At 58.9% G+C, this 21,970-nt stretch overlaps 1 protein-coding gene across 5 annotated transcripts in view; it reads left to right on the forward strand.

Moving 5' to 3' along the window:
• Positions 1 to 7,245: 7,245 nt before the first annotated feature.
• Positions 7,246 to 21,970, forward strand: part of AHNAK (AHNAK nucleoprotein) — a 33,687-nt gene continuing 18,962 nt past the window's right edge. For 2 of the 5 annotated variants that reach the window (XM_080817350.1, XM_080817354.1), the window contains exons 1-4: positions 9,639 to 9,833; positions 20,372 to 20,470; positions 20,692 to 20,848; positions 21,285 to 21,472. In XM_080817350.1, the coding sequence (XP_080673476.1) occupies positions 20,692 to 20,848; positions 21,285 to 21,472 (345 nt within the window). In that variant the 5' untranslated portion in view covers positions 9,639 to 9,833; positions 20,372 to 20,470. Of the gene's footprint in view, positions 7,349 to 8,532; positions 8,585 to 9,638; positions 9,834 to 11,845; positions 11,879 to 20,371; positions 20,471 to 20,691; positions 20,849 to 21,284; positions 21,473 to 21,970 lie in introns of those variants that run through there. The other 3 variants (XM_080817351.1, XM_080817353.1, XM_080817352.1) reach the window with 3 other exon arrangements.

Consider the following 21,970-nt stretch of genomic DNA (forward strand, 5'->3'; position numbering starts at 1 on the left):
GCTCTTGTTCCTACTGTCTTTGTTTCTGTTGTCTTTTCTGAAGAGCACCGAAGGTCTCCCTGTGTATTACACACGGGGAAGCTGGAAGGCTCCAGTTTGATTCACATTCTGAGGCAGATGTAGAAACAGTCATGATTCAACCTTTGGTCTCTAGTTTATGGTTTTAACGTGTGTTCTTTCTCTCCCACCCTTAGTCCAAGCGCAGAGAAGGGTTTAGCTGGGAGGGGAAGAAGGTGGTCTTTCCAGGTACAGATGGTCTGGTAGCTTGGGAGGGGGCTAGGGTTGTCATCTCTCTGGGTACTTGGACTACAGCTGGGGTTCTGGGAAGAATGGGCGGAGCAGAGTCACCATGTGGAATCCAGCTGGGCGAGGATGGGCTGGTTCTTGCTCAGGGTTTGCTCCCTGGGAGTTGGATCCAAACTTGCCACCTGTCTTGCTTCCGAGCATTCCGGGCTGCTCCTGGTTAGGATCTAAAAGTGCTAGTTGCCGGCTGGGTTGGGCCAGGCGCTGGGTGCCGGGGCCTCACCTAACCTGTCAGACTCCCTTCCCAGATTCCGTTTCCCACCACACCTCCCTGTTTCTCCGCTTGTGTAATCTTTACCACCCCCCCTTCCTGGTATCCTTGACCTTCCAGGTAGCTGAGGAGTTAGTCTGGAGAGACCCCAGTTCTGTAAGGTCTGAAGGGGCAGGTCAGAGAGGCCCAGAAGTGGGGCCGAGCTGGGGAAAATGGGGTTTCTGCTGGGTGGGCCGCAGCAGACCTGGCACTGCACGTGGACTGGGCCGGTCTGGGGGACCCCGCCTCCAGCCTCCCTCGGACTGCAGGAAGAGTGACTCATCCCCACGTCCTGCCTCCTGGGTCTCAAGGTCTGGTGGTTTGGTGCAGAGGAGGGTAGCCAGGTTGTTGGATGAGACCAGGCCTGTGCTTGGGGGCTGGCCAGTACCCACAAACGGAGGTGGTGGGGTGGGCAGCCCAAGAGGAGAGTGTTGTGACCTCGGGCGGGTTGGCTATTGCCCTCCAAAGCCAGATGGAACTAGAGGGCTTCTGCCCTGCCCTGGTGGGCAAGAAAGAGGTTAACAGCAGAAGTTTCTAGCGGCAGATGTGGGGCAGGGAAAGAGGGGAGGGCCATCTGGAGTTGGTGCAGTCCCGCCCTGCCCGGAGGAGCCCTGAGTCACCGCCCAGCCTGGGGCTTTGGGGCTGTGCTTGGGACTCAGCCTCCCTATCCCTATCCCGGCTGGGGCCCGGCGCTTGTTGGAGCTCTGCCTGGCTCCCGGGCTCCTCCCGGCCCCGCCCGGCTCGCCTCGGCGCGACCGGTGAGCGCCTGCGCCAGGGGGACGTCTCTGGTTGTTGGGCCCATTTCCTGACATGCCGGGAGGCTCGTGCCACTAGCGCACCACCTGGAGCTGGCATCCCGGAGCCCAGGCTGCAGTGCCTGCCTCCTGGGTCCCCAGCCGGGGTCATGGGGAGGAAAGGGAAGGGGGCGTTGGGAGTGGGCTGGGCCTGAGAACAGGGGTGATCTTGGAGAACTGGGGTGAAATGCAAGGAGGAAGCCATTTTATCCACTTACTGGGCAAAATCTTAAAGCGCCCAGAAAAGGAGGTGGAAAAAGGAGAGGAGTCTGGGCTCAGGTGCATTTGACTGCAGATGAAATCTTTATTTTAGTTCTGTATAGTTAGCGTACAGCGTTATGTTAGTTTCGGGTGTGCCATTGAGTGATTTCACACTAACACACATCGCTCAGTACTCATCAGGGCACTCCCTCATCCCCATCCCCTGTTCTCCCCCGCCCCCTCTGTTGGGGGAACCGCCAGTTTGTTCTCTATAGTCTATTTCTTGGTTTGTCTCTCTTTTTCCTTTGTTCATTTGTTTCTTCAATTCTACCTATGAGTGAAGTCATAGCGTATTTGTCTTTCCCTGACTTATTTCACTTAGCATGATAACTCTCCAGCGCCATCCATGTCCTCGCTGCAGATAAAATCTGCACCGAGCCCAGTGTGTGAATGGAAACGCCTGAGACTTGGTTCAGACTGTGTAGAAACCGGTAGATACTGGTTATAAGCAGTTATTTGTTTTAGCTTTGTTGGCCCTCTGCTTAAGTCACTTATTAAAAGGCCAAAAGCCTTTAAAGTTCTTCCAAGAAAGACCTAGATTGTCTTCTTTTTTTCATGTCCTATTTGAGCTGGAGCTGGACAGCTGCTCTGCACACTGGGTCAGACCCAGCCCACCAGCTGCCCACATGCCCCAAATGTGCCACTTCCCCTTTTGAGAGGTGGGGGGAGGGTCTAGAATGTCAAAGGGAGTGGAATGAAGTGTTTTGGAGGATCCACCCAGTCATTTCTGAAATCAATACTGTGGTTTTCATGGCAACCAGCACTCTTTGTCCTCAGAACTTTCCCTCCGCACATCAAAGGGGTTTTCCTGGGAGGCTGTGGCTTCCCTGGCCCACCCCTCCAGCTGTATCTACACTGGAGGGTAACTTCCCTGGCTCTGGTCCCCTGTGCATTGGAATGGAGTTCTGGGGTCCTCAACCTTCTTCTGCATGTCTCCCCTAATGCTGGGGCATGAAAATACCAGGGTTCCTGAAAGGTTAGAGACACAGCCACCTGCTCCTGTCTGTTTGCTCTAATCAGGCTGGCATGGCTCCCCGGAGGAGGCTGTCGTTTTACTCCAGTGGAATTACTGGGGTGTCCCAGAGCTTCAGCACCCAAGGGATGCGTGGACTGGCGGTCAAGGTGGCTGCTGGGCATTGTGCTGTATTGAATGCCTTGGGAAAGGCAGAATCCCGTGGGCATGTGGGGCTGCCTAAGCGGCAAAGGTGCCCTTGGTGACCCTGGGTCTCTAGATGTTCCTGGGCTCTTTTCATTCTTGTAGCCCCCTCCCTTTCGGGAACTTCCCTCTGCTCCCCGCTTTCCACGTTTCCTCAGGATTCCAAAGGGGAAGCCTACTGACCTTACCTTGTTTCCACAATGGGCAGGCCAGGCGCAGAGCAGGGGCCGGACAGTCAGGGTTTGGGGCTATTTCTGATCGGCTCTCCCATGGAATGTGCTTCCCTCTACTTCCAGCTGCCCCCTCCCCTCTGCAGCAGGAACAACTGTCATGTGAGGGCCTCTCCCGCTGGCTCAGCCCTTTTGCAATCATCTGGCTGGCTCCGTCAGGGTGGGGGTGGATAGTGAGGATGGGCAGAGCCAAAGGGTAACCGAGGGGACATGGCAGGGCAGGGAGGGCTATGGAGTCGAAGGCCGAGGGAAGAGGCTTGCCAGGGCCAGGTAAGGGGGGGGTGGAAGGCGCTGAGGCGGCCAGAGCGCCGTCAAAGGCAGCGGTGTGGAGCGGGGGGGGGGGGGGGGGGGCGGGGGGGGTGCTACACAGGGACCGGAAACTTTCTAGGTGCTGGGGAGACGAGCTATAGAGCTGGTTATAGCGGGACCCTGGCCAGTCATTCTTCAGGGAGATCTGCATTTCCCCTGAGTCACAGGGAAGCCACGGGGTGCTTTCCTGCCAGGCCCACTCTCTGCGGGGCCTGAATCACCGAGTCGCCAAGGGTGTTGGCGGCCCTATTGTGGAGGTGCCTGTGTCCTACCCCGCCCACTCCTGTTAGGACAGGGGTTAGCGCACACGCCTCTTTATCCCACCCTCCTCAGTGGGGAACACTCCATCTGCGCGACTCAGACTTACAGAATGTACCGTATGCAGGATTGCCCGAGACACCGCGTTAGGTAGTCCCTTTATTTTATCCAGGAGGAAACGAGCCCAGAGAGGGGAAGTGACTTATCAAGGGTGCATGTGAGTCTTTCCACAGTTCTCGAAGCCACTCACTGAGTCACTTTGGTTCCTAGAGCAGGAGGGCGCCTCTCCCAAAGCCACGGGGCGACGATGATGGACCACACATCCTTGGTTTTGGAGGCAGAGAGAGAGCGTGGTATCCAGGGCTGGCGCAGCCCTCGCTGGGTATTGAGCCCAGAAGTGGAGCAGCTCCCAGGGCAGGTCACCGCCACCCGCCCCCCCCACCAACCCAGCGCTCCAAGTCCTGGGGCGGGCAGAGGGCACAGGGTGTAGCAGAGGCGGGACTTCGAGTGACAGGAACCTCAACTATGTGGTGACTCAGGCTCTGGGCAGCTGAGGCCCTTCCCTCACTGCTCAGCCTGATCTCCTCAGCCTGGACTTGGGAAGTGCAAGCAGCAGAGGGAGGGAAAAGCGGGCTGGTCTCCCTTTCTCCCCTGGAACTGGAGGAAAGGCAGAGGAAGTTGGAAAGGGTGGCGGAAAGGCAGATTCCAAAAAAGGGGAGAGGAGGCTGGTGCTCCCCTCCTTCCCCGCTCCCTGCTGGGGAGGGGAGCTGGCTGCTCCGCTCATTCCGGCTCCCTCCCTCCGCTCCAGTCCACAGTCGGCCCGCCCCGTCCCCAGCTCAGTTCTGAGCTCTACTTTGGGGGGGGGGCTCCCTCCTTCACAGCCCTGTTCAATAGTGTTTTGCCCCTTGTCTTCCTTAATCTCAGCTCCACATTTCCTCTCTCTTCTTGATCTCTTCGCATCCACACATCCTCACCTCCGGGGCCTCTAGGCCATCTCTCACCGTGTCAACCTGCCCTGCTGTCCCTGCCCACTTTGTCCCCTTTCTCTGGCCTGGATGCTCTTTCTGTGCTTTCTTTCCAACCAGAGTCTGTACTCAGAGCCCTGTGTGCCGTCTCTTGTTCTCTAATCAGCTTTGACTTGGGTTCTGCTTTGGCCTGAAGATTTCAATTAGGACGGAGTGTAATGGGCGGGTTTCCGGTACCCCAGCTGTCTGATCTGAGTGGTTCAGGAACTCCTGATTTGAAGTCCGAGGTTTAAATACAGGCTGAGGTTTGAACTGAGCTGGGATACTTACTTGGCTTCCTATTTTGCGTTTGGGTTAGGAGTTTGGGGGTTTCAGAATTGCTTAGGCAATAATATCTTTATCCCAGAATCACCCGATAGGTTTGCGTTCACTGGGGAAGACAGATCAGGAAGCGAAGAAAGAGAACATGGAAGGGGCTGATGTTTGGCGGAGATGCTCATCTCCGGGGGTGTGTGTATGGGGCGGAGGTGGGGTCGGGGAGATCTCAGATGGCTCAAAGAAGGGGTAACAGTCATTTCTCTGCTTCTAAGGCTGACCCGCCAAAGGGCCCTCATGGGAAGGGCGGGGAGTCTGCTTTCAAAGAGACTGCAGATTGTACACTTCACTTCCTTGCTGGGATCACAGTTTAAAAGCCATGATTACTCTCTGAGCAGTCGGGCGTCTTGTCTTCCCTGTAATACACTGATTTTAGAGAAGGGGACTGCGGCGAGGAGGGAGGGGAAGGGGAATCCCCCTGGCAAGGGGCCTGCCCACAGAGCTCCCTTTGTCGTTACTATGGAAACAGGCATAATAGGAACAAAAACAGAGGCACGTCGCCTGGCAACAGAGAAGCTCAAGGTTCATCACACACACACACACTTGACGCATGTACACATCAGGGAACCCCCAGCAGGGGGCGGGGGGAGGGAACAAAACTTCTGGGGAAGCTGGGGTATCCCAGTGATGACGAGTTCTAGGACTCACCTAACTTTGCCAATGAACCCGCAGGCCCGTGTGGGGTCAGATGCCTCAGAAATGTGACGGAGGGCCGGCAGGAGGCTGGAAGTCCTCCTGGACCCCCCGGGTGGCCCTTATTTCCACCGAGGCATCTGAAACCTTCCAGAAGAGAAAGGTTTTCTTTGCAAAGTTGAGATGGGGGTGGGGGTGGGGGTGATTCCTTATAACTAAAAAAATTGTGTGTGTATCCACGAAAAAATTCCCCCATGAGTGTATGTTGGGGGAATGAGGTGTCAGTGTAAAGGATGTAGCAGAAAAGATAATGTCCCATTTTCCCAAAGTCTAAGGCCTGCGAGGAGCTCAGAATATATTTCCTTCAGGAAGGAGCACCAGGTGGGCAGGGATGCCATCCTGTCATGTTCTTATTTATTTATTTAATTTTAATTTTTAATTCTTAAAGATTTATTTATTTGACAGAGAGCACGAGCACAAGCAGAGGGAGTGGCAGGCAGCGGGAGAACAGGCTCCCCCTGAGCGGGGAGCTTGACGCGGGACTCGATCCCAGGACCCTGGGATCATGAGCTGAGCTAAAGGCAGATGCTTAACCGACTGAGCCCCTCAGGCACCCCATCCCATCAGGTTCTTGATCCCCTGCACCAGCACCACCAGCAGCACACACAGTGAATGTTTGTGCAGCTGCCGGAGAGGTCTGTAAGTGGGGGAATTGGTCCCTGGAGGCTGAGAGTAAAAGGAAGTGTGGGGTTCAGGATGCTGTTGTGGAAAAGACACGGGCTTTGGGGGCAGTTATCCCTGGAGTTCGTTCGTTTGTTCATTCATTCATTTCATTCATTCCGCAAAGTTCTTCAGCAATTGCTCTATGCCAGCCGCGGCTCCAGGCACAGGGCAGACAACAAAGAACAAGAAAATCCCTGCCCTCGTGGAGCCTGGGTGCCGGTAGGAGTTTTGACTCTTGCTGCTGAGGGCTGTGTGACTTTAGAGGAATCACTAACCCTTTCTGAGACCATTTCGTCCCCAAGCATGTGACGATTTATTGAGCTCACACACCATACTGCCTGCTGTGGCTTGAGACACAATCACCATTACGGTCTAGCTTTGGGGGGTGAGGGACGGGAGGGGGCTCCAGCAGCAGGCGGAAGGAGAAGGGTTGGCAGAAATTTCCAAAAGAGCGTGCGTCTCCATTTAAGCCATTGAAAATTGTTGAATATATTCCCTTCCCCTGGGCCAAGGAAGCTGACCTAGGAAAGCCCAGCTCCTGTTCCAGCAGGTACCGACCATAGTTTTTTTTTTTTTTTTTTTTTTTTTTTTTTTTTTTAAATGGGGCAAGGGTCTCGGTTACTCTGCCTCTCGCTCCTAGTTGGGAATTCGGCAGGAGCCTGTCCCCAGGACCACCCCCCACTAGGGGGGTCGCTCCTACCTCTGAATGAAGAACCCGGACGGTGATCCCAGCTCTGCAGCAGCTCTGTAAACCGGCCTCTCCTGCCTTCTGCTCTGTTGACCAAGAGGGTGGCCAGAACAAACAATGAACAGATACGTTGGACGTGAGCCCAGGACACTAGCCTCTGCTCTTTCACTCCTGGGGGGCTGACAGAGCCCATGCTCCAGGGAGGTAGACACCCACACCCTCCCTCCCTGTTCCTCTCCCGCTCCAGCCCCTCCCTCCAAACTCCCAACGCCCTTTGGCAGACCCTAGGTCTCCGTGATTATCTGCGCGCGCGGAGCGATGTTTCCCAAATTCCCAAAACCTAGGTCTAAATCCACTCCCTTTTAAATATGTCCTGGGAAATCTTGCTCTTTCAAGGAACCAGGTGAGTCATGAAGTTAAAAATCCTTCGGTCAACTGTTAACAGTGGTTACTTTTGGGGAGAGGGACTGGGTAGGGGAGGAGAGACACATTGACTTTTTACGGGTCTACCTTTCTCTATTTACATTCTTCACCAGATGGAGGCATTGATTTTATTAAAAAAAAAATGTCAACAGGGATTATCGGACTTGGAGCATGAGGGCCCACTTTCATTTCTCGGTATTCTCGCTCCATTTGTGAAAAGCTGAATAAACGTTATGGACAATGAAATAATTAAAAAGCCATTAGTAAAGGAAATAAGGAGTGCTCGGTACTTATATGTTTTTATTTTTATTTATTTATTTTTAAAAAGATTTTATTTATTTGGGGTGCCTGGGTGGCTCAGTCAGTTAAGCGTCTGCCTTCGGCTCAGGTCATGATTTCAGGGTCCTGGGATGGAGCCCCGCCTACTTGTGATCTCTCTCTCTCAAATAAATAAATAAAATCTTAAAAAAAAGGATTTTATTTATTTGACAGAGAGAGCCACAGAGAGAGAGGGAACACAAGCAGGGGGGAGTGGGGGAGGTCGAAGCAGGCTTCCCACCAAGCAGGGAGCCCGATGTGGGCCTCGATCCCAGCACCCTGGGATCAGGACCCAAACCGAAGGCAGACACGTAATGACTGAGCCACCCAGGTGCCCAGTACTTATATGCTTTTAAAAGCAACCCAAAGTTGAAAAGTTTAGGTGTTTTCTTTAAATAGGGTAGGTTCGAGAAAAGGGGCACAGAACAAAATGGAGGAGGCAGTGCTTTGGAAAGCCTGGGTTTGTGATGTGTGTGGTGGGTTTGCATCCCTATCTGGGTGCGTGTATGCGTGTGTGTGTGTGTGTGTGTGTTTGTGTGACAGAGGTAGGGAGTTGTGGGGGGAGGGAGAATGCACTTGCACACAGGAGTGAGAGACAGAGATATAGAATGCAGGTGCCCAAGTCTCTGCTTTGTCTGTCTTTGCGTGTCTATGCCTGTCTGCACATCTACACGTGTGTCTCCACCTTTCTGTGCCCATTGTATGAGTCTGGGCACAGCTAGGACTTCTTTGCCAGTGTCTTCCCTCCCCCATGGCCTGTGCTGGTAACTGGACCTGGGACACAGCCCCCAGGGCTGGCAGCAGAGTTGGCTGCTGGGTATTTTTAGCCTGTAAACATGTTTGCCATTTCAGAGGACAGGGCCTCAGGTCTCGGTCCCAGCCCACTCACGATCTTGCGGTGAGGAGGGCGCTCCTGCCTGGAGCCGGGTCTTCTGGGGGGGGGGGCTCCAGCCTAGGGGTCTTCCTTCTTCAGCATTTGGGAAGGAAGGAACACTGCCTTGATGTGGGTAGTGGGTGGCCACCTAGGAGAGGGGATAAGAGGATTCGTGGGGGAGAAGAGAATGGGAGTGTGGAAGGGGGACCGGGTAGTCAGAAGGTCCCCCCTCCCGCACCCCATCATTAAGCGGTTAATAAAGTCTGGTGGAGTTAGAAGTGGCTGTGGGAAATGGCAGTAAACTTGGAAACAGCGTCCTTGCAAGTGGGAAGGTGGGGGAAGGGCTCGAGTCACAAGTGGGTAAGTAGAGGCAAGGCTAAAGCTCCCGCTTCCCTCAGGTGGGCTGGGGCCTGACGCCCGTGTCGCAGGAGCGACAGCAGCAGCCCCGTGGTGCGTGGGGCTCTGATGACTCCACGTGGACACCCTAACTCCAGGGGTGGGGCCAGCGTCTACAGATCGGTTTTCTGTGGCGGGGGGAGCTATGGGGGGGTGCTCAGAAAGGGGGGTGGTGGCGAGAAATGGGCGCGGCTGCATGAAGCTTGGGAACAAAGTGAAGGGACTGGGGCCTGGGATTTGAAGTTTAGATGCTTGGGTTGAGAGAAAACTCAAAGGTCTGAGTCAGGCTGGTGGTCGCGGCCGAATCACCCAAGCACTCGCCCCCTCCCAGCCGCTTTCTGAACCTCTTGGTCCTTCTTGCAAAATGAGCTGATTCGCAGTTCCAGGTGGGAGGATGAGCCTCAGGGAGCTTCGAGGAGTTTCTGGTCGGGGAGACCACACACTGAAAACGTTGGGGGGCAGACCCAGGCGCGGGCCAGAGCAGGGGGCACTGGAGGGGGGGCGGGGTAAGGCAGCCCTCGGACGCGCGACGCCCCCTCGTTTCCGCGCCCCCCAGCGCCCCGTCCCCACAACCCCCCAGCTGCCCGCTCCCGGGTCCGTGTCGGGTCGGCCCGCTGGCCCGTCCCAGCCCCACTCCGGCCCCGCCCGGCCCCGCCCTCTCCCCACTGCTCCGGGCAGACCCGCCCGCCCGAGCCGGAGTTACAAGAGCCGCCTCCGCGCGCGGGGGCCCGGCCACTCGGAGCAGCTCCGCCGCGGGGACTGCACCGCCCGCCCTGCCGGACCCGCCCCGACCAGGGCTCGCCGCCTGCGGCAGCCGCAGCACCGCGACCTGGGGCCCCGCGCGGGCTATGGCTGTGCCCGGGGGCTGAGCGCGCAGGTAGGGACACCGGGCGCACCGCGGCGCGGCGGGGACGCGACTCCGAGAACGGGTGGGTGGAGGTGGGTTTCAGGGCGGGGGCGAGGCGCTTGGGCCGGGCGCACTGCGGGGATTCGGTGTGGAGCAAGCGGGGCAGCCAGGGGCCGCGCGGGGAGGCGACGCGTCGCGCCCTGGGAGCCAGACTCTGCCTCCGGAGTTGGGGCGCAAGTTGGGCAAAGTTGGAAAATCGCTCCGAAGCGGGTATTGCTCCAGCCCTTATTTCTCTCGAGGGCTGAGTGTTGGTTCTGTTGCACGGCCCGGCGCCCGGTTCCTGGCCTGGGGGTCCCCTGTGCGTCCCCGTCCCATCCCCTCCTTCTCCTTGGGGCGGCGGCTCAAGCGCACCGCTCCCGCTCCTATTCCGTGTTTACTGGAGAAGTTTCCGAGGTCGCCGCCGCGGCCCCTCGGCCCCTCCCGGAGCCCCCGCACCCCTTCCGCGGTCCCTCCCCGCTCCCCACACCTCCGCCTCGACTGTGCGTCCGGAGTCCTCCCGGCCCCACCCAGTTCTGTACCACCGGCCTCTCCCTTTCACAGCCCCCCTCCAGCTGCCCCGCCCTAGTCTGGCCCCTCCGCGTTCCCCGCTCCAGACGTCTCCCTTCTTCCTCCAAGGCCGCGCTGCTTGAAGTTTGCAGCGCGCCTCGGGGCCGGACGGGTGGGAGTGGGGGTGGGGGGCGTAATTAGGGAGATTCCAGCGCTGGGGTGGGCGGGGAGTGGGGGGAACTGTGCGGCGGCCCGGCCCCCGGCACCGCCCCTTCCCATTCGGGGGCGGTGCGCTCCCCTACCCCACTCCCAAACCCGTCCGGGCGGGATGGCCCCCGCCCCAGCGCCTGGCACGGCGCCAGCAGCCTGAGGAATGTGGTGGTTGGAGCCGCTGACTAATTCAAACCAGAACTCGGGGGGGAGTGGTGAGGGGCGAAGGGGAGGGGGAGGAAGGGGCTGTGTGCGGGAGATGGGGGCAGGAGCCGGCTCCGCGCGGGAGGAGGGCTTAGCCGCCGTCTCTGTACCAGCGATGCGCTCCAGGAGACGGGGTTGGGGGACGGGGTCCGGCGGTGGAGTTGGAAAGGCCGAGGGTTTAGGGTGTGTTCGGAGAGCCGTGTTATGTAAGGCTTTCCCAGGCGGGGAGAGGGTGTGCAGTGTGTGAGGGCCTGGCCCTCCGTGGCTGGCCCGGGCGCCCCCTGCAGTGCCAGGGCCCGGGATGTGGGGGCGCAGCCCTGGGCGGCGCTGGCCACGAGGAACACGTGGGGTCTGAGCAGGCCTGGCGGTGCTCCTTGCGTGGGAGGGGAGCCGAGTGGGCAGACGGGGCACCTCGCCGCTCGGGCTGGGCGCCTGCACCAGGTGGGGGACGGCTCTGGCGCCTTTGCACAATGTGGTGTGCGTGGTGTGGGCTCTCGCCTTTCGCTGGGTGTGGCTGCAGAGAGGGGGTGGTGGGTGCCTCCAAGGAGCCCGCGGAGGCTGCTCAGAGCCCTGCTACGTGCAGTGGATTTATGGAAAGGCGGAGTGGGACCATCCCCTATTGCGCGGGGCGGGGGGGGGGGGTCCTTAGAGAGTGACCTGGAGTTTGGGAGAGAAAGAGAGTGGAATATTTCTGTATCCCTGTCGCAGAGCTGGGCTCCCAATAATTGGTTTTGAAACAGTTTCCCCTGTTAGGATCCAGCCTCCAATGACAGGGATCACTTGCCCTTCCTCGCAGGGTCCAGCACTGGTAGCAGCTGGGTTGGTTTCACCGGACCCAGTGAGAGCTTGGGGGCTAGAGTGATAGGTGAAGGCTGCGGATAGGGGAGAAGAGGAGGAGACTGAAGATGCTTTGGAAGGCATTTTCAGGCCTCCACACTTAGGCTGCGTGTAAAGTAGGGGGGCAGATTCTGCTTTCTTCTCCGTCTTTGCTTCTGCCCCGCCTTGAGGGAAATCCCTGGGGCAGGGTGTGGCACTCACTTCCTTTCCGAGGCGGAATGGGGAGGCTTCCTTCTCCTTGACCCAGAGGGATGATGGGTTGGGCCAGCACAGGGTAGGTAAGTGTGCAGAGTGGGGAGCAGAAGGGCGCCCCAGGCTTAGGGGGTATGTCCTTGCTCTGAGCGGTGAGCTGTGGTATGAAGGAGGTAGGGTGGGGCAGGGAGGGTGAGGACCTGGGACCGTGAGAGCTGGGCTGGCAGAGGACACAGGGTCTGCAAGCTTCAAAATGGGGACTGGAGGGCGTCTCAGCCCCTCTCTAAGGCTTTGTCCTGAAGAGAATATAGGCAGGAACATCGGTCATCGGACAGGAACGCGTAAAGCGCCACGTCCGTCATGTGGGGCTTCATGCTGGGGGTTCGGGAGGCCTTCGTGGTGAGTCAGGGGTCCTGGTCTGGGCAACCCCTTGAAGAGATAGCCCCACAGAGCTGGGGACTTGTGCCAGCCAGGCTTAGTCCAGGGCCCAGGGTGAGACCCGAGAGGGTAAACCACGGAGAAGGCCAGCAGCAGACAAGGGCAGGGAATGGGCTGGGGGTCTCCAGGGTCGCCTGAGTCCCAGAGAGGCCCTGGGTGGAGGTGACCAGGCATTGCCCGGCTAGATTCTTTGGCTCAACTTGGAATTGGCTGGCTGGCCCTGGTGGAGACACTGCCAGAGCCTGAGGAGCTGGTTTGAGAGGTTGGGGCAAAGCTGTGGGGGCGGAGGGGCGTGTGGGGCTCTGGGGTGTGGTCACCACCTTCCTCAGAACTTGGGAACCGCCTGGGGACAGACAGAGACATACCGGGAGAGCTAGTCTTACTCGTGATGGGAACTCTCCCACTGTAGGCTCTTCCCCACCCCCCCACCGCTCCCCAACACCCCCAAGTTTCTCTCCCTGGAGCTGGGCTGACCTGCTGCTTGGGCCTGAGGAGGGGAAGGGAGGTAGCTGCTGGAGAAGGTCTAGAACGTGCTGGCTTCGGTCAGGTGGTGGCGCGGCCATGTCTAGGGCCTTTTGCTCTCTCTTCATCCCCTCTGGGTTTCATCCACGCTCGCGGGGAGCTGGCCTGTGACCATTCTGTTGGCACTCCAGGCCTTCCTGGGCAGGCTCGGTTTCTTCCGTGCGTGGTGGCCGGGGGAGCGAGGGGGCTTCTGCGTGGATGGGCCACGGTGGGGCACGTGCACATGAGTTTGATAGAGCCCCTCTTCCTCCCCCCCTCCAGTTCCCACCAGGAGGACTCCTGGGCTGTTGCAGCTGTGGGTCTCGCTTGCATCCAGGCGGCGCCGTTTCACGGTGGTCTTGCGTCCCTGTGACCCCTAGTGTCCTAGTTGTGAGGTGTGGTTACCTGCGGGAGGGTGTTCCTCTGGCTGTGCACGGGGGTCCTGGATGTGTCACTCTGCTTTCGCCCCGGGGCTTCCAGGGCTGGGGACAGCAGTGGGTCTCTGCTCTGGTGCTGGAGGTTGCACAGGGGCTGTAGGTAGGGGCCAGAGTCGGTTTCTGCGTCCTGGACAGCTTCTGGGCCCTGGAGTTTGTATCCAGAGGTCCTCAGGAGGGCGAGGCTAGCTCTGGGAACGCAGCCCTGGCTGAGTGATGCCGAGAGGCGCTGCACACGGCTGGTCGGGGAGGGGCATCCTGTCCTGTCCCTGGAGGCCGGAGCGGAGATTCTAGGGGAAGGGGAAGTGCCTGGAGCTGATCCCGGCTCCGTGTCCTGGCTGGGCTGGGGGGCGGCTCCTTGGCCGCTGCGGAGCGGCGGGGGCCTGGCCCTGCGCCCCTGCACTGGCGGGGTGTGACCGCTGGGCGGAGAGCTCGCCTGTGGTTGGGGAGTTTCTGCACCCCCGGCAGCTCCGGGGCCGTCATCTTCCCCCAGGGGGAGACTGAGCATTCTTCACCACCCCTGCCCCGCAGAGGGTGCCACCGCCAGACTTGGTGTCTTAGTCCCAGCGGTCCTGGGGAAAAGCTCTCTGTTCCCGGGCTCTGTGGCCAGGGCGGGGACTTGCGGCTGGATAGTGGGCTGCTGTCCCCGTCCCCTGTCACAAGGAGGAGGGGAGTCCCTCTCGGTCATGGGAGGAAGAGGGAATCTCCCTCCTTGCTGGAAGAGAGAACTTGGAGCTTGCTCTGGGGGGTTGGGAGGAAGCTGTGTGTGGAGGGCCAGTGGGGAGAGGTGGAGAAAGGTGTAAGGGAGGGACCCAGAGATCAGCTGGCCTGTGGGGTCTGAGTGGGGCTCCCCTGGACGTTGAGGTGGGGGGGCCCCTGCTGGGGTTGACCTGAAGGAGAGGGCTGGAGTGGCCGAGCTGGAGGAACTCCCTGCTGGTGGGAGTTGTGGGCTGGCCCAATGCCCCAGGTGGCCAGGGAACAAGAAGATAGGCGCACACAGGTAGAGGGAGACACGGACTCCGGGCACCAGCCTGGCAGGTATAGACGCCTTCCATGATGGGCAGGTCCTGGGGCTGCCCAGACAGGTGTGTGTTGGGAGCTGGGGAAGGAGGGGCTGTGGGCCTGCTCAGGGCTGGGAAGAGTGGGGAACGGGGCTCATGAGCGTGTCGGCGTGCACGCGGTGTGTGCGCGTCCTTGTCTGTCTTTCTGGGAATGTCCCTCCAGTGCCCAGGTCGCTTGTGTCTTGCAGCATGTTAGTCGTATTCTCCCTGATAATCCCACCCCCCCGCCAACACACAACATGTCCCCTTGGGCTGTATTCCCCAGGATGAGCTGAGCGTAAAAGTTCTCGATGGCCAGCTTTGGCTCTGGAGATTACCGAGCTGTTCTCCCCCAGTTCGAATAGTGCCTGCTGTTTTCCAGCCTCCGTGGAGGTCTGTTCGGAGCCTTGGGCCCCGGAAGCGAACCCAGCCCGGTGTGGGACAGGGGTCTGTGCTGTTGTGGCTGTTTCCATTCCCCAGTGAGTGGAAGCATGTGTCTTGCCCTGCTGGTGCCTTTCTCTGGAGTGGGTCTTGTGTCCCGTGAGCCCCAGAGGGGACGACCCTCATGGCCTTCACTTGCTGGGGCACCAGAGAGCCTGGCGGTGAGCTGGGGTCTGTGTGGCTCTGGATTTCTGACTCCGGGGACCTCAGATCCTGGCTTCCAGGATGCCTGGGACTCTGCCCATCCGGGTGTGCTATCCCCAAGCTGCTGGCCAGGAAGTGGCTGGTGTGTGGGCACAGGAAACTGGTGGGCACTTGCCCTCCCTCCTGCTGCTTGTGGCCCTTGAAAGGCGTCACGGCTCTCTGGGTGAGTCTCCTGGTGCTCCCGGAGTTTCTGGGTCCCCTAGGGGAATCTCAGCTCCTCCCTTTCTCCGGGTTTACGCCCCTGTCCCTGAGGCTCCCTCCCACCATGTCTCCTTCTAGGTGTGCACGGAAATCCCTCCATCGCCCTGTGGGTGTCTCTCTGGCCCTCCTGCAGTGTAGGTCTCTCTCTTCCCGTACCTCCCGTGTGCATTCTTCCACCCAGGAAAAGACTGTTTGCTCTGGCGTCGCAGAGTCCGAGAAGCCTGGGCTCGCATCTCAATCCCAGTTCACACTTGGGCAAGTCATTTTCCTGCTGGAGGCCTGTCACTGCGTCTCTGAAATAAGCACCTATATAGGGGCGCCTGGGTGGCTCAGTGGGTTAAAGCCTCTGCCTTCGGCTCAGGTCATGGTCCCAGGGTTCTGGGATCGAGCCCCGCGTCGGGCTCTCTGCTCAGCAGGGAGCCTGCTTCTCTCCCGGCCTCCCTGCCTGCTTGTGATCTCTGTCTGTCAAATAAATAAATAAAATCTTAAAAAAAATAAGCACATTAATTATTAACCACGTAGGGTTGTCTGGGGTCCAGGGAGACCCCCGGCGTGGAACTGCGGGAGCTCGGCCAAATTCTCTGCTTCTGTCTGTTGAGGGTTTTCTCTCCATGCAGGACTTTCTCTTCCTGTTCGCTGTCTGGTGTTTATGGGAGTAGAACACCCCTCTGGGTGTGTCTCCCTTTTCTTTGAATGTCCTTTGCGCTTGTCCTGTTAGAAGCGCTGGGGACTTTCCCTCTGGTGGAGGTCTCTACCTGAGGGGTGAGTTGTTTCGTTCTTCCTGGCTCGCGAGGTGCTTCTCCCTGGCTTGTGCAGCCGGTGGGTGTGATCACCCCTGGGCCTGCCATCGCGTGGGGTAGAAGTCCCATTGCTGTCGGTGTCCTCCCCGCGGTGGCGGGGAGCACTTCTGTCTCCCGTGGAGTGTCACCTCCCGTGTCCGTCGTGCTGGGCATATGCTAAGACTTGCGCCCCTCTGGTGTGCGTCTTCAGGTTTTGAGGACAGAGGCCTAGAGGCCCACGGGCCTGTCTCTCCGGCAGTGGGGCCTCTGCACGTTCCTGTCATCTTGACACTGAAGGCCATTTTTGGCTGCAGCGGCAATTAGGCTGGGCCCCCTCCCTGGCTGGCTTCATACTGGCTCTTGGGGTTGGAAGGGGGCTCTGTTCCCTAAGGGCAGGGGAGGGGGAAAGATGCTCCTTTGGATGCCACCCCTGGCCTAGACCCTCTGCCCTGGGCAAGGAGTCTCCTTCCTGGATCTGCCCGTGTTTCACCCCTGCCCCCCCAGCCCCGCCACCTCCCTGGTCCACAGACGTGGTGCACATCCTTTATTTATTTATTTATTTATTTATAAATTTTTTTTTCAAAGATTTTATTTATTTATTTGACAGAGAGATCACAAGGTAGGCAGAGAGGAGGCAGAGAGAGAGGAGGAAGCAGGCTCCCTGCTGAGCAGAGAGCCCGATGTGGGGCTCGATCCCAGGACCCTGAGATCATGACCTGAGCCGAAGGCAGAGGTTTTAATCCACTGAGCCACCCAGGCGCCCCCAGGTTTTGTTTTTTTTTTTTAAATTTTATGTATTTATTTGAGAGAGAGAGCGTGTGTACAGGAGCAGGGAGTGGGGCAGAGGGAGAGGGAGAAGCAGACTCCCCCCCCACCCCCCAAGCAGGGATCCTGATGTGGGGCTCAATCCCAGGATCCCGAGATCGACACCTGAGCCGAAGGCAGATGCTTCACTGACGGAGCCACCCAGGGGCCCCCTCTTCACAGTTTTGAATTGACAGGATGGCCTCGTTCTTCTCTCGCTGCTTCTGGCCTGAGTTCTGGAGTCCCCCCAGTCTCTGCCTCACAGATGGAGTAGACACACCATCTCGCACTTTCTCTGCCCTCGAGGCAGCCCTCTGCCTAGAGGGTCCCCACTCCAGTCCCTCCCATCACCAAGGATACTGTGAGCCAGTGTCAGATGGACCTCGGGGTGGGGAGCCGGCAGACCAGGGTTCTGGGGCCCCGGCACTGTCCTGTCCTCATCTCTCTGGACCTCCCCTTCTCCGTCTGTAAATACCAGACAATGCCGTCCCCGCAGGACTTTCTGCAGTGACAGAAGCGTTCCACATCTGCCATGTCTAATAGGGTAGCCCTGTGGTTGGTGAGCTCTTGAAATGTGGGTACTGAAGCAATAACCTGACAATTCAATTTAACTTAATTTAAATTTAAATAGCCACACGTGACTACCATGTCAGCAGCATGGCTATAAGGTGTATTCTAGCTCCAAAGACTTACGACACTTGGCCAAATGTGCAGAATTCCCCAGAGTTCCAAAGACCCTCTTTTGGGTAGGCACAGGGCAGGATCCTCGGTCCCCGGGGAAGCCTGGCATCGCCTGACTTATGGAGGAGAAGAAGGGCCCGTCTGGGCTTGGTACAGGCTCCGAAGATGTGGGAGAGACTGAGCACTGGGACTCAGATGCAGAAAACAGACCCTTTCCACCCTGATCTCGAACCCTCCCCCCTTAGCACCCCTGTGTGCAGCCACCTGAATGGCCCAGATCAGAGGGGAGGGAAGGGGAGTTGCTCAGAGCCCTGGGCCAGGGCTGGCCGGGTGGTTGCAGCGCCTCCTGGCCAGGAAGCCAGCGGGTGCCCTGTCGGGGCCAACCTGCAGCTCCCGGTCCCACGGCTCATGTTCTCAGGGGCTGTGGACCCTTCACCACTCACGATGGCTTTCTCCCTTCCTTTTTTTTTTTTTTTTAAAGATTTTATTTATTTATTTGACAGACAGAGATCACAAGTAGGTAGAGAGGCGGGTGGGGGGGGAGGCAGGCTCCCTGCTGAGCAGAGAGCCCGATGTGGGGCTCGACCCTGGGATCATGACCTAAGCCGAAGGCAGAGGCTTTAACCCACTGAGCCACCCAGGCGCCCCTTCTCGCCTCCTGAGCTGTTGGCTAGAGGTGCATAGCAAGTCCCTCCTGAGCTTCTGAGCTGTGCTCCTGGGGATTCCTGGCCTGGGGCTCCATCCTCAGGAGCTGGCGGGGAAGCCCACTGCCTGTCTCCACCCGGGCCCCAGCCCCTCTGGCACTGGGGGCTCTGGCCAACGAAGCACTTTGTCCATGGGATTTTAGGCGTGACCCTTTGCATGTCTGGAGCTGCTGCAGCCTCCGTGACTCACTGGGAAGGAGGGAGGGTGGGGACGAGCTGTGGGCGAGGGTGAGCTGGCGCGCTGTCTCCGCCCCTGCTGGCTGGGGACCAGGATGCTGGGCCGGAGAGAAGGGGCCTGCTCCAGGAGGGGAGCTGGGCGGGCTGGTGGCTTCAGAGAGCTGAGAAGCCCTCGGGCTGGAAGCCTTTCCTTCCCTGCCCTGCCTGGCTCCCTGTCTGCAGGGCTGGCTACTTGATGCTGGACGCTGGGGGCAGGCGCCTTAAAGTCGTGGCTTTGCTGTTTGCTGGGGTCAGTGTGACTTCCCCTAGCGGCTGCTGGTCTGGAGGGGAAGAGGCGATTCCCTAGCTCACCCCTATGCCGATAGGCCGCTCACCCTCTGGGGCTCTGCTCGCCTCCTAGGCAGCACCCATGTCCTAAATTCTGCATGTGTGAGTTCAGAGGGTGGAGGACTGGGGGTCCAGCTGCTGTCTTCGCCCATGCTGTGTGATCAGCCTGACACCAGAGCTGCGACGCACCCATGAATTTCTGGGGGATCCAGTCCTGTCCTCAGAGGCAAACAAACTCTAACGCCTGCAAGAGAATTGGCAGATAATAAGTTCTCTTGGCCCCGTTCTTTCCTTCTATATTTCATCCCCCCCAGGAGGCTCCCCAACCTTCTAGAACATTCTGAGGCTAAATGGGTCACACCCAGAGCACCTTGCTCATAATTTATATCCAGGGCAGGAACGAAGTCTTTTAAATCTCCCCATCTGGCACAGGGAGTGCCGTCAGTGAGCGCTGGGAGGACGTGCAGGTGAAGCTCGTGAGTGTCTAACGCAGTGCGCGGCGCAGGGCTGGGCTGAGCGGAGTCGGTCCCTTGACTGTTTTCTTTGCCGAGTCTGCTCCCGTGCTGGCTGTGCAGGAGGCCATCAGCGTGCACGTATTTATCGATCGTTGACTAAGTTCTGAAAGTCAACAGCTTCCGGGTGGGGCTCTGGGCGAGGCCCTGCTTGAGCTTTAGCATTCCCGGCCTGGTTTCGCAGACCGGCTTCTCCGTGACTCTGGCCCTGCTGTTCTGCGTGGGTGGCCCTAGGCCGGGGCTGTTTCCAGAGTCCTGCCTCGTGTCTTCCCAGGGCAGCTCTGCAGCTGATAGCTGTGGCCGGAGGGCATCTTTGCTCCTGAGCGCCGGCACCTATGGGGGCCTGGCTCGGGGCGCTGTGTGGGCAGCCAGATGGGCCCTGACTCACTGTGTCCCCGAGGCGGCCCAGCTGCATTCGAGCCTCTGGGGCGTGGGCTGGCTCTGGGGTGGGGGGCGGGTGTTGGGGCTTCTTTTGTTCAGCCTGTTGCACCTGGAGCTCCCAGCTGGCTGGCGAGGGTCCCCCTGGTCCTAAGGACCGGCTTGGATCAGGTGACCGACTGTTTGTCAGCAGGGGAGGGAGGGCACTGCCATTCCTGCTTTTAGGCCTCCAGTGCTGGAGACACTGAGAAGAGGAGTCTCCCACTGGTTAAGGCTGCAGACCTGGTGTGCTGTAGGGGAAAGAGTTGCAGACTCAGAGCCCAGGGGTGGTGGCACGCTCATTGCAGACCTCACATCTCAGTCTCTCCATCTATAAAACGGGGGCATGGTCTCCTTCCTGGAGCTGTTACAAAGAACTACTGAGAATGGGTATTTTGTGAAACTCGTGGACACCTGGGCCTTTTCATACCCGCGTGCTCTCTCTCTCCTCTCCTCCTCAAGGAGATCCTGCATCCTCTCCATTTTCACAGAGGAGGAGATGATGTTCAGAGAAGTTGAGTGACTTGGCCAGGGACACACAGCTGGGAGGGTGCAGAGCCCGGGTTTATTTTATTTTTATTTTTTTCAGATCTTGTTTATTTATTTGAGAGAGAGAGGGAGAGAGGGCTCGTGAGCAGAGGCAGAAGCAGGCTCCCTGCTGAGCCAGGAGCCCGACATGGGGCTCGATCCCAGGACCCCGGGATCACGACCCGAGCCAAAGGCAGATGCCAAAAGGCAGAGGCCCCAGAGCAAGTGTCGATACCAGGGTTTATATCTGAGTCTGGCCTCCCCGAGCCCAGTCTCCGAGATCGCAGGTTGGAGAGTCATGTATGAATGAATGGCGTTGAAGTGTAGGGGAAGGTTGGGCTTTTGGTGTGGCCCCGGTTGAGCGTGAGCATCTCTGTCTCCTTCTCCCTAGACTGTGTGACCGAAATTCCCGACGAGAGAGACTAAGAAGAGAGGAAGGAGGGGCGGGCTCCTGGCAAGGCATCCGCTCCTGAGCTGAGTCCTGCAAAAGGTCCGTGGGAGGGAGGGTGTGACAGAGGGGAGGGGTTAGGGGAGGAGGGGTGGGCACAAGGGTGGGTGGCATCGGGAGGTGGGGCCCGCGTGGAAGGGATGAGGGGCTGGTTGTTGCCGAGGTTGGTCACAGCCTATGTCCACTTGCCACGGGGACCACTTCCACGGCAGAAGCGGGCAGGGCCACGTCACCTGAGCCCCCATTTCCTTACCTCACCCCAGATGGAGAAGGAAGAGGACACGACCCGGGAGCTGCTGCTGCCCAACTGGCAGGGCAGCGGCTCCCACGGGCTGACCATCGCCCAGAGGGACGACGGCGTCTTTGTGCAGGAGGTGATGCGGAACTCCCCTGCGGCCCGCACGGGGGTGGTCAAGGAGGGTGAGTCACCTCAGGGTGCAGGCTGGGTGCCGGGGTGGTTTGGCTGAGGGGGGGCGGCGAGAAGGCCACAGTGGCTGTGGAGGGGCCGGTCCCAGTGACATCAGGACGGTCAGTACCCATGCCCCACCCTCCCCTCCCCTGCCCGCTTGGTGTCACTTGATCCACACAGTCCTCAGGGACAGCGGTTATGGAGGGTGGTGGACACATCATCCTTAGTGCCCACTCCGCTACCCAGGAACTCTGCCGCTTTGGGCGAGTTAGTGGGCCTCCCTACGCCTTACTTTTCCTCATCTGTGCAATGGGTATTACCACACCTGTAGGCTTGTCAGGACATGCAGTAAATGCAAGTCAGCTCGAGGGCCCAGCCGGTGGTGGTCGTGTGCTGTTCTCCCGAGACCCCGCGGGTCTCACCTGCTTCTTGCTCTGCCCCGCTCAGGGGACCAGATTGTGGGTGCCACCATCTACTTCGACAACCTGCAGTCAGGCGAGGTGACCCAGCTGCTGAACACCATGGGACACCACACCGTGGGCCTGAAGCTGCATCGCAAGGGGGACCGCTCCCCTGAGCCTGGCCAGACCTGGACCCACGAAGTCTTCAGCTCCCATAGCTCCGAGGTGGTTTTGGTGAGTGTCTGGCCGGCCTGTCCGTGCCCTAACCACCCGCCCCCCCCCCCACCAGCCACACTGACCTACTGGCCACTTCCTGAGCCTCATGTCTGCCTACGGGACCTCCCTACGGTTCCCTCTCCTGCTTCTCCCCTGCCTCTCTCTTGAGCCAGACCGTGTGCTCGTATCCGTGTGTAGCGTGTGGCTGATGTTGACCCCGAAAGCCTTCCGTCGGTGGGTCCAGAGTGCCGCAGCGTGGAACCCGCTCACGCTGTGTGGCCCTAGAGGCCAGGAGGACAGTCAGCTGCTTTGCAAGACTCATCAGAACAGTCTCACAGGTGCCCCGATCTGCCTTCCAGAAGCCATTTTTCTCCTTCCAGAGGCCTGGGCTCATCTGTGAGTCAGAGGCCGGGCAGCAAAGCGCCTGGGGGACGTTTCTTTGCTCCTTGATGGCTTGTTTATTTAACATATAATGGGTCCTCAAAGTGAAAGTATTAATCCAAGCACAGTGAGTCT

The sequence above is a fragment of the Martes martes genome (assembly GCF_963455335.1).
Source record: "Martes martes genome assembly, chromosome: 10".
NCBI classification, from domain to species: Eukaryota; Metazoa; Chordata; class Mammalia; order Carnivora; family Mustelidae; genus Martes; species Martes martes.